The sequence below is a fragment of the Juglans microcarpa x Juglans regia genome, chromosome 8D (assembly GCF_004785595.1).
Source record: "Juglans microcarpa x Juglans regia isolate MS1-56 chromosome 8D, Jm3101_v1.0, whole genome shotgun sequence".
Lineage (NCBI taxonomy): Eukaryota > Viridiplantae > Streptophyta > Magnoliopsida > Fagales > Juglandaceae > Juglans > Juglans microcarpa x Juglans regia.
The window spans coordinates 19804427-19816169 of NC_054608.1; the positions used below are offsets into that span (position 1 = coordinate 19804427).

General features: G+C 35.3%; 1 protein-coding gene across 6 annotated transcripts; it reads left to right on the forward strand.

Annotated features, from left to right (window-relative positions):
• The first annotated feature begins 4885 nt into the window (after positions 1-4885).
• Positions 4886-8020, forward strand: LOC121241995 (NAC domain-containing protein 76-like). Of its 6 annotated transcripts, none has more exons than XM_041139873.1 (5): positions 4894-5035; positions 5463-5540; positions 6238-6438; positions 6596-6891; positions 7361-8013. In XM_041139873.1, exons 3-5 carry the CDS (start codon positions 6264-6266, stop codon positions 7919-7921), a joined length of 1032 nt encoding a protein of 343 aa, XP_040995807.1. In that variant the 5' UTR covers positions 4894-5035; positions 5463-5540; positions 6238-6263; the 3' UTR covers positions 7922-8013. The 6 variants fall into 6 exon arrangements, with proteins under 6 accessions (XP_040995805.1, XP_040995807.1, XP_040995803.1 ...); XM_041139869.1 differs by having other exon boundaries at positions 5463-5564; positions 7361-8012; XM_041139870.1 differs by having other exon boundaries at positions 4901-5201.
• The last annotated feature ends 3723 nt before the right edge of the window (positions 8021-11743 follow it).

The window sequence follows — 11743 nt, forward strand, 5'->3', positions numbered from 1 at the left end:
CATTTTGTCTTGTTTATTTAATAGTCCATGCTTTGCTTCAAATCGTAATTAATGTGCCAATTAAGTCTCGAGGATTTCACTTCCTGAACCTGGGATAATATATGCGATTCACCACCGATATCTCGCCTTAGGATTGCTCACCTTCCGCCTTGACACTTGCTCTGCCATCAGGCCAAGTTAACCGGACTCCTCACCTTCAAATTGAGCTCCTTTTGATTGGTCCGGTGTCTTTGCGGGCCTTGGCAACACACAATTCAACAAGATATATGGGTATAACTAGCATTTCTTGTTACTATCTGGCCTATTGCTGTAGAAGATTCATTCGGATGCTAAATATGAAATGTGATGTATAAACAATGGTTTTCAACGCACAAGTACGTCATAATTGCCATTTACTTTTGAATATATATTTGATTATATATTATATTATCAATACAACGTTTCATTTCAAAGCTTTCCTTTGTTGCAAAGCAAACAACTCAATATCACACACTTGCACACATATATATAGCCAAGCCATAGGATTCCCTACGATCTTATTAAGCCAGAAATTAATGTTATGTAGAAGTGTACGTAAAGGCAACGGCACCAGGTCAGGTCGTACGTTATGTAAACGAATTAAACAAATATAAATCTGGCAGACTGGCATCTCTAGCTAGCTGTACGTACGTGATCTTCGGGTAATAATGTCTTACTTTGTAATACTAATCCCTCCCCTTATTATAAGATGGTCATGTTATTTCATCACACCGTGTTTGACCAGGAATAGAGAGAGAGAGAGAGAGAGTGCGTGGGAATCCCTTCGGGTCTGAAACAAATTAAGCCTTTCGGCCTGATCCCGGCTTTTTAGAATTGTATATATTTTATTAAGCAAACCGAGACCTTGAATTGTGTACTCTGATCTGTTTGTTTGAGAACGTGTTAATGCCTCGGACTTTCAGGATTCTACGTACGTACTTTCTCACGATTGATCTTATACCCCTACTCATTCACCTTCTTTATCACTATTTTGGAGACTATAGAACAATAACATAGAGTTGGAGTTGGAGCATGTTTTTGCTGAGAAGTATTTTTCGTAGTTTAGAGGTTTCAGCAACTCTATGTTCACCCCTACTCATTGTATTTTACTATTTATGATAATGAATATATACATAGGCACAGGCCGCAGCTAGCTGATATATATATATATATATGTATGATGATAGGTTAATCTAAGTCAATCGAGTAATGCTAGATGCAAGTTCGAAATAAACAAGTCTCATACAAGTCATTTGTAAAAAAGTAGGTCTCATTAATAAAAAATAATTTTTTTTAAGACTTTTTTAAGGCGGAATCCATTTTTTTACAAGGGCTTACATCGGGCTTGTGATCTATTTGAAACTTTTACAAATTATTTCTCAAGTCAATTAGTCATTAGTTTTAGATGAGACTTGAAATCTTCTAAAATTAAACGGAATTAATTAGTTGCTTTGGCCTAGTGCTTTTCTGTTGACTTTCATTTTACATAAAATAAGGTATATCAAAATCCTACTTAGAATTGCCAGCCCGTGAAATCTTAATTAAGGGGATAATATTTCTAATAATCACTTAAAGTCCTCTAAAAAAATGAGATAAAAAAATATTGTATATATATTGGTACTCCTGGACTATATATAAGCTATGTACAGCTTGCTAGCACTCTCATTCTATCATATTTATTTTCAATGATATACCATCTTTCAATAGAATGCAGCTACTATCACATATCCATACTTCCAATTTACATATTAATTGCCAAAAGAAAAAAGAGAAATATTAATTTAGCATAAACTATAACGAATACTCTTCGGTTAGTTTAAAAAATGAAATGTTAAAATAGTAACCCATGATGATGATATTCTTTATTTTAAATAAAATAGACATGGTCCTAATTTTAAAATAGAAGGGATATATAGTTATGGAATGAGAATGATTTACTGTGTCCATATTATATGGATCATGAAAGAATGCATCGTTTCTTTCAATATTGAGGCCCCATAGCTCGAGACCATCTTTTTGGGGTTCATGGTCTTTTCAGTTTTCCCAATATTATATTTTTGAGCTCTGCCTAGAATCTGCATGGAATCATGATTATTCATCATTCGAAGAACCAAAAGAATGCAAAAGGGTACTCATGCTAGCTTCAACTAACAATAAATTATGTGTGTATATACACACATGGGAACCGCCCCGATTGCGTTAGTCCCTAGATGTACCTGACATAATGATTTAAATAAAAAGAAAATGTGAAAAAATCAGTAGCTTATTTATCTGGGAAAAGAAAATACATGATTAAAGAAAGATAAAAATTAAAAATTAAAAAAAAAATCTAAACTTCAACAAAATATCTAACCGCGGGGCTATTAAGAGACTTTTAGTAAAACATTATTCTTCATTAAATTCTATAATGGAGCTACACGTCAAATGGTCAAGAGTTTTAAGGGTGACCTTTTGGTAAAACAGGATCCTTTATTAAATTCTATAAGGGAGTTACACGTCAAATGGTCAAGGATTTTAAGGGTCTTTTGGTAAAACATGACTTAACGGAAAAACAAGAAAAGTGAACGAAAAAAAAAAAAAACAAAGTTACTATTTACAATTAGATAATCACTTATTATAATAGAATAGATATGCTGTGAATATCTAAAGGAATTCAGACTTGTGATCATGCAGTTTTGCCACTTGATCATGAGCATGGTCCAAGGCATGATAAAATTGAAACTTTTGTGAATCTTTAGATCAGCTTTCCACGATTGAACATCTTTAAGAGACTAAAAAGCATTCTTGAGTATGCATGGGAGAGATATCATCTATTCCAATGCAATCTCAGTATAATGTTTTTTTTTTTTAATCAAGCTTGCATATTTATAAATAAAAAGATTAAGTTACAGAAATAGGAGGGTCCTTGCCACTATCAATAAGTACAATACTAGAAGGTAAAATACCTACTGGTATGCGGCCAATTACTCTATTGGTTGCAGCCCATTGCGCCACCAAATGCGCAAATCGATTTTGAGATCAATCTATTTTTTTAAAACACCATCCTTTATGAGAGGACATGATAAGAGCTATGTCTTTAGAGATGGTAGAAATTTGCCAGACTGATGATGACCCTTGAATTGCTGACACTACAAGAAGAGAATCTCCTTCAATTGTAACATCTGGAAGATTTAAATGTTTAGCCATATTGACTGCAAGTCTTGCCGCAATTGCTTCTGCTACTACTGGAGTTGTTGTTCCAATTTCTTCTATCCATATTTCAATTGCGCTTCCTTTAGAATCACGACATATTGTAGAGGCCAAAGAGAACGATGTTCTGACTGCCACATCAAAAGAAATGCTTACTGTGTTGAGATGAGGGTTTTGCCATAGTTGTGGTTGCTTTTCTTGTTGTTTTATTTGCCAAGCAAATAGATATTCTTGACAAAGGAAACCCAATTGATCTATAGCATTCCTAATAGATAAAGTTGTTTGATTATGGACTATATCATTTCTCAATCTCTAAGTGAAATCCAATATCAGAACTGCAAACAGTTGGAAAGGATGCACTTCCTGTGAGCTTAATCCCAACTTTTGCTCTGGATTAAGAATAACAGATATCCAATCATGGACATGGATTCTCTTATACAACAAACTGAAGCACTATCTTGGGAAGATCTTAACCTCAGCCTAGCAAAAGATCCTGCAAAAGAAACAACAGACTTGGCGTTAATAGGAAGAATTGTTGCAACGTTATAAATCATTTAATTTGAATTGCAATGATGATTTCTAGCTAGCGAGTCCCCTTTTCTAATCGGGTTGTTTATGCAGCCTTGACTATTTCTAGCTAGCGAGTCCCCTTTTCTATAGCCATGCATGTCATTGAAAATCAAAAAGTAAATAAAAGAAGGGACTGAAAGTCAGTACCGGCGCCCCTTCTCTAATTATCTCAAAATTGTCAATATGCCATATGGTTGATCAGGATTATATAAGACAGATATAACCCTTAACTGGAAGGAGACAAATTACCCTTACCTTATTATATGAGCTAGGGGATTGAAGATGGGGAAAGGAGGGGGGCTTGGAATAATGGAATGAAGGAAATAATCAAGAAAAACAAGCATTTTTTGATGAATTATTTGTAACGAATGATTATTTATAATAAAAATAGACTCATTTTGATATAAAATAATCATTTTTATTAGAAATAATTTATTAAAAATAAATAATTTTCTTGTAGTCAAATTAAAACTGGCTTCTTTCCCCCTTTGACTATTTGAATCTCTGACCGTGTTTGTGCATAGCGGAAGACAGATAGATTTCACTGCGAGGGGTTCAGAAATAAATAAATAAAAACCATTTGAAACGGTGGAGGTGGTAAAATGGTTCATGACATCATGTATTAGTTGACAGCTAAGCAGATTTTCTTCATTCTAACGTAGCGATTTTCTGGAATAAGGTCTCACATTCAACGACATTAATTTCCCAAAAGACATTTTTCTCTCTCTTTTTCGTTCCGTTATTGTTTTTTGGGAAATAATACTGAAACTCTTTGATCACATGCATGTATGTACTCTCTGATCCTGAGAACAACTAGACACTGCGCCTTCAGTCCAGAGGGAATTGAGAAAAGATACTATGCCGCGCCCATACTTGACCGCTACAGTGTACCGCTGAGTAAATTTTTTTTTTTTTTTTTTTTTATACTTAGTAATTAAGGAAATAATTTTAAATGTATTAGTGTTTTTTTTATTTCAAAAAAAATAAAAAAAAACTAGCGGTTCGAAGGAGCGGTGCTACTCAGGCGGGAATTTTTTTTTTCTTCTAACTACAACCCGGCTTTCCTCACCTTGAATTTATTATAGTTTTGCTTTATTTCTGTGCCCAGGCTCGGCTTTTAGTCAGTCCTCAGGCTTTGCGCTGATCCACATCTCTCTCTCTCTCTGTCTCCCTAGTCGTGCCCTTGAAGCGAAGCAAACCCAAACCACCGCTGTCTGGTTTTCCATTGTTACAGAAGGAAAAGTTTCCTACTGCAGAGGTTTGCTTTTTATTCTTTCTGATTCGTTTCTTTTCCATCCTTTTCTCCTTTCTTCCCATGTGAAGTTTCAGGCTTTTTCTCGGTTACAACCTCATGATAAGACCCAACAGTAGTTTTTTCAAAGAGCTAGCGCTGCATGCAAAGGAAAATGAGAAGATCAAAGATAGTTGCGAATTTTCATCCATCTCTCCTTTTTCTCCTTTTGTTTCATTTTTATTTTTGTTGAATCTCACTTCTATATTCAACATATTATATGGAGGTTGGCTTTCTAAACGGAACTTCAGGTCATTTTTTCACTTTCCTTCATTTGGGTGTGAAGACCTGGAGGGTTTAATTAGTTCATCCCTTTTGTGGAATACAGCAAACCTTGCTTATCGAACCACTCTTCCTTTCTCGTACCTCGTATAAAGGGAGGAGTGCTATGCAGGAGATCCAACCACGTCCAGAAGACTATCTTCCTGAACTAAAATAAGCGCCCTGGCCTCTGGCTGTTGAGATTTTCCGAGTTAAGAGTTCTCAATCTTTAAGGGTATATATATCTCAGCAAAGATCCTTGATCATCTTCAAGATCTTTTACATCGCTTTAATTTAGGCAATGAGAAGAATGGGTACATGGCTGATACAAATTAAATGTATAAAATTTATTATATACATGACTTTTAGGGTATGATATTCTTCGATCAGTTCCTTATATTTGAATGTTTACACACACATGTCCATATGATATATATATCATCATTTAGAAACTTTGGCTTCATATATATACGTTTCAGCCTTTTTATCGCCTACTCCTTTGCCATGTATATGAACAATATGACTGTTAAGCATGGACGTTTAATATATTTTTGAGCCTCCACGTACGATGTTGGATCCAAGATCTAAGAGTCTTGCTGTCACTACAAGAAACTATTTATTTGTGATCAGTTATTTCTTGCAAAAATTACTATTTTTTATTAAAATGAATCTATTTTCTTTGCAAATAATCATTATTGTCATAAATAATCAGTTATAAATGCTCATTTTTCTTGTAATGTATTTATATGTTACACATGATAAGAATCATGTACATTTAATTTGTGTGTTGGATATATTCTTTATATAATAGAATACATGTCTTTCGGCCAGGTTTATGATCTAGGCCTAATTAAGCTGTGCATGCATGTAAATCTTTTTCTTAATTTGCCGTTGTTTTCTTTTTCCAGGGTCATAATCTAGTGATCAATACGCAATGATGCCAGGAAATGGACATGAATTGACGGTTCCTCCAGGTTTTCGATTCCACCCAACAGATGAGGAGCTTCTCTACTATTATCTAAGGAAGAAAGTTTCCTATGAAGCCATTGATCATCTTGATGTTATCAGGGAGGTGGATCTCAACAAACTTGAGCCTTGGGACCTAAAAGGTTAGATGAATTTTCACAGCTCCTCCTTAAAATCTGCATGAATAATTTAACAAATGATCAGAATTTATAGATTCTTGAGCTCAAAAACATCGGTTTCAAGTACTCCTTTATTATAATATTCTAATTTCAAATGATATTTGTGTTTGGCAAAGTACAGAGAGATGTAGAATTGGATCGGGGCCTCAGAACGATTGGTATTTCTTCAGCCACAAGGACAAGAAATATCCAACTGGAACTCGAACAAATCGAGCAACCACAGCTGGTTTTTGGAAAGCAACGGGTAGGGACAAGGCCATCCACCTCAGCAATAATAATAACAATAATAATAATGCTAAAAGGATTGGGATGAGGAAAACCCTTGTGTTCTACACAGGTCGGGCTCCTCATGGCCGAAAGACCGACTGGATTATGCATGAATACCGCCTCGATGATGACCACACTGCCGAGGTTCAGGTAATTTATAAGCAATACACTTTGATCCATACATGGCCAAATCATGGCTAGTTTGCATGCGGTATGTGCAATGAAAATATCAAAATGATCTGTGCAGGTTAGGTGTGCGAGATTCATGTAAATTTTTTAAAATAGAAGCGGGATCCATCTTAAGAAAAGAAAAAAGAAAATCATTTTTTCATGCACTGTTTACGCTAGTTTTAGCACTGTTCATGCACTGTTTATGTCAGTTTTTATTGTTTTATACTGTTTATTTAATGTTAATTTAAGTTGATGTTTTCAAAACTTTGAAATATTGTGTTTGGAAGCCAAAACTACTATATGGTACAACTCTAGATGATATGTTTTCATCTGTATTGACTAACCAAACCGAGCATGAGTCTCTCTCTTTTAGAGGGTATGCATAACACTTGCATGTTTTAAACTTGTATTATTCGTGTAAATAATATAGAAATCTTCAATTTTGCAGGAAGATGGCTGGGTTGTCTGCCGGATTTTTGAGAAAAAGAATAATAATCGAGGTTTTCAGCCAGATCAACGTGCTCAAGATCAAGAACAGTACTTCACTACTAATCATACGAAGGCAAGTACTAGTTCAGCTCAAATAGTCATAGAGCCAAAACAAAACCATGTACAAGAATTGTACGATTATACATTTGATCATGGGCGCCCCTTGGCGCATCTCCCACAGTTGATCAGTCCAGAGTCAGCTATTAATGCCCCATTTCTTATGTCACCCGCGGGCTCATTGAACACCATGCAGGAAGTTGAGTGTTCTCAAAACTGCTCAAGGATAACAGCAGCTGCAGGTTGTGGACTTATGCAACAGGAGAGGTTTATTAATAATGGTGAGTACTGGTCGCTCTTGGACAAGCTCCTAATTGCGTCTAATCAGAGTCTCGATCAAAGCAAATCGAACCCTTCATCTGATCAATTAGTTACTCATCATGACATGGGTAGTACCTCAACTCAGAAATTCCCATTTCAATACCTTGGCTGTGACACAGACATTTTGAAATATTCCAAGTAAAACTCAATAGTTTTCTATCTCATATTGCTGTGTGGCAGACACATCATTTTAAATTTTTAGTAGCACGACCGATCCTAGATCAGCTATTAGATCTTTGCAGTTGAGATTCTTATCTCTTTTAATTTAACAGCTTGTAACTTTTAATCATGGAAATGTATATAAGTTCAAACTTACTGTTAAGCTGGAGTCTTCAGAATTATGCTTGATCTATTCTTTTTTAATCATGTTAATAATATTTACTTTCCATCTACTACGACGAACAAATATGACCTAGCAGTTGGAAACAAACAAATATCATAATTAATAATGTAAGAAGAATACCATATATTTGTTGATGAAGTGGAAAGTCATTTGAAAAACTTCTTCAAAATCTAAAACCACTATGAGTGTGATGCCCCCAAATTTTCGCTTAGGATCGGATGAACATCTGAAATGTCAGGACATGCAACACAAAGTTACCTACCCCCAGTCATGACATTTAAGATACAATGTTCTTAACATTCATCTAGCATTATGCAATATTCGTAACGGATAATTTTTTTTTTTTTAGCAATACTATGCACCAAACTAATATATCTCAAATAGTTAAAATATATTTCATGCATACTTGACAAAAGAAGCATCCATAATTACAGTACGAGTCTCAGAAGACTGTAATCTCAAAACATGGGAGGCCAAGCTCCATAATTATATTACCAAAATATACTATTGGGCTATTTCGTCGAGTAACTCGCGTAACTCAACTAACGATACCAAAATATTGTCCAAAAACCTAACTATGGAGGTTGTAAGTTTCACGTCACGTCTGCGGAATCTAATCAACCTTCTCTAGTCTGCTAATGTTCACTCCCTACTCTAGTCCTAACACATCGCCTATCATTCGGGGGGAATGGTAGTTGGGACTACCATGATGAGATTTGATTACAAATCTCAAAAAGTAAACAGAAACTTCTACACAGGTTAATAATGCATGCATGACAGTAAAGGCATGAATGCATAATCAAAGTCAATAATAAGCATAACATAACTTGACATAACATGGCATGAATTGATATAACTTGGACTGAAACATGAACTAAACTGGAAACTTGACATGACATGAACTTGAAACTGAGACTTGACTTAACATAACCTGAACGTGAGCTGACTTAGACATCAATGTGAATTAAAACATGACATAACATGAGATATGACTTGAATGTAAAATACATGAACTTGGAATCTTGTTCAATAGGCTTAATTAATAAAGTGACCATACAGGTGCTACACGAGTCCCCTTGAGTTGTGTGTCACTACCGATTACCACAACACAGGAATCTACACCAACTGTGAGTTCGTTAATACGTACTCCACAGTTGTTATGGCCCATGTATTCTACATGTCACAATTGTTGTGTCTCATGTAGTGTATGTTCCACAGTTGTTGTGGCCTCATACTTCATGCTTCATAATTGTTGACCCCATGAATTGTTTGTGCCACAATTGTTGTGGACACAAGTAAAATAAAATATGGTTTCATCGGCATTAGGGTATGGCGCGCTATGGTGACCAGCTAGTTAGGTCTCATTCGCAACTTGTTGACTATATTTCGTCAACCCAAGAAATTTCACACCTATTTAAACACTCCAACGTGAACAAAAGAATTCCACTGGAATATTACCTCATCCTAACACTCAGGGACATGATTGACATGAATAATTTGATATGATTGTTCTCGAATACACAAACTATATCCGAGACGAAACGTGACATGAATACAAAAGGACAAAAGTCCCGACGTAGTGTAACATGACATGAATGTAAGACGACAGACATGACATACTTGACAGAAAATATTTTGTAGTATGACATAAAATATAACAGACAACATTTCTTAACATGGCATAACATGTAATAGACAATATTTTGTAACATAGCATAACGTGTAACAGTGAATATTACGTGACGTGACATACATATAACATATGAAATATGTGACATGACATACTTGCAACAGATAGGAATGCGTGACAGAATATATTGTGTAATAGATAAGTATTTCGTGACAGTATACATCATGTGTAATAGATAAACATGTAATGACGTGGCATGACATGACATATATGATAACATACAAACATAATCGTAGTTCCCTTACCCATCACACATACACAGTAAACTGATAGTAAGTTAAGAGCTAACTTATCTCGATCTTCGAGTTTCTAAGCAAAAAAACTCAAGCACAAACAATAGGAATTGGAATTAGCAATTTCTAAAAGTTAGAACTTAATCACTAGCAATTAGAAATATGGAAAAATACTAACTTAAGAAAAATTACCATTTTACCCTCAACATGTGGCAAAATGATCATTTTACCCCTAACTTAAGGATTTTGCATCCGAACTCCAAAAATACCAAAACTTATATACTTCATGTAAATTTTGTCCTAAAGTCAAATATCAAATCAAAAAAATTTAAAACTAAACACAACCATGAAAACTCTATAGAAACTTACATAAGCTATTTCCCTTGATTTTTGTTGCAATTCTTTTTTTTTTTTTCTTTTTTAGAAAGAGCCGATAGCCACACTCACATAGTAGCTCCGTCCCAAGTTTATTAATAAGCCCTCACTTATGGCGGAAGAATACCGTGGTTACAATCAAGGACAAAACTAACCAACAAACATAAAACAATGAACAACCAAAAATAAGCCTATAAAGAAGGCACAACTAAACAAGCCTATAAAAAGAACCACAAAAAACTACCAATATCGAAAAACTCAACGACATCTTAATGAAGGAATACCAGACAAGTCCAAATGCAATAAACCTTTAAGGGTCCAAGGCAAAATAGAATTATTAGTGTAGGTCAAATCGACGCCATTGTCACCCTCCTTTGCCAACCAATCCGCCATCTTATTTCTTTCTCGTAACATGTGTTGAAACCGACAAGTAATGACTAGCCAAACTAACAATTTCTTCACAATAATCCTCCAGGTACCAAATCTCACACCTCCCCTATTCCACCAAGAGATAATCACTAAAGAGTCAACATCTACAATCACATTCAGAATATGAAGAGATTTGCAAAGTCTCAAACCAGTAAGAAGAGCTAATAATTCCACTTTATTATTTGTGCCAGGACCAATAGGAGAGGCGAAAGCCTGCATAAGCCGACCCTGATCATTATGAATAATTCCACCAATACCACTAGCACCCGGGTTCCCAAGACTACTACCATCTGTATTCAATTTAAACCACCCTGAAGGCGATTTATGCCACTTGATTAATTTGCATCGCCTTACCTTTAACGGAACCGGTTGAATCTGTAAAGCCTCAAGTATCATGGCATCATAACGAGATAAACTATAAGGATTTTCAACTTCCTGGCAAAGAGTACCAATCCAAATACAAATAGATTTAATGACTGCATCTTGAGCTTCCAATTTACCTCCATTCGAGCTAGACATCACCTTCTCCAAAGTCTCCAAGTAATAATGACAGGTAATAAACCAATAATAATACCCACCTAAGAATTTGCCTAAGCACGCCAGAACCAAGAGGAGACCTACAACTTCCAATTACTACCAACCGGAAGTCCAAAAAGGTTATCGAACGAAAAAAGACCAAATATGTTTTGGGAAATCTCCCTCAATGAGAACATGATTAATGTCTTCATAATGCCCTGCAATACAACAATCACATTTGGAAACAATAGGGATGCCAACACAACGCAATCTGTCATCAACACTCAAAGCCCTATGCCAAACCTTCCAAAAATGAATAGACATTTTTAGAGGAAGATTTTTATGCCAAATCCAAGAATGCCAATCCAACCTTGATCC

Coding starts and splice junctions, on each gene's coding strand:
- LOC121241995 (XM_041139871.1), top strand. CDS start 6,264: ATGATGCCAGGAAATGGACATGAATTGACGGTTCCTCCAGGTTTTCGA. Junction 6,439..6,595: donor TGAGCCTTGGGACCTAAAAG/GTTAGATGAATT, acceptor GGCAAAGTACAG/AGAGATGTAGAATTGGATCG. Junction 6,892..7,360: donor ACCACACTGCCGAGGTTCAG/GTAATTTATAAG, acceptor TCAATTTTGCAG/GAAGATGGCTGGGTTGTCTG.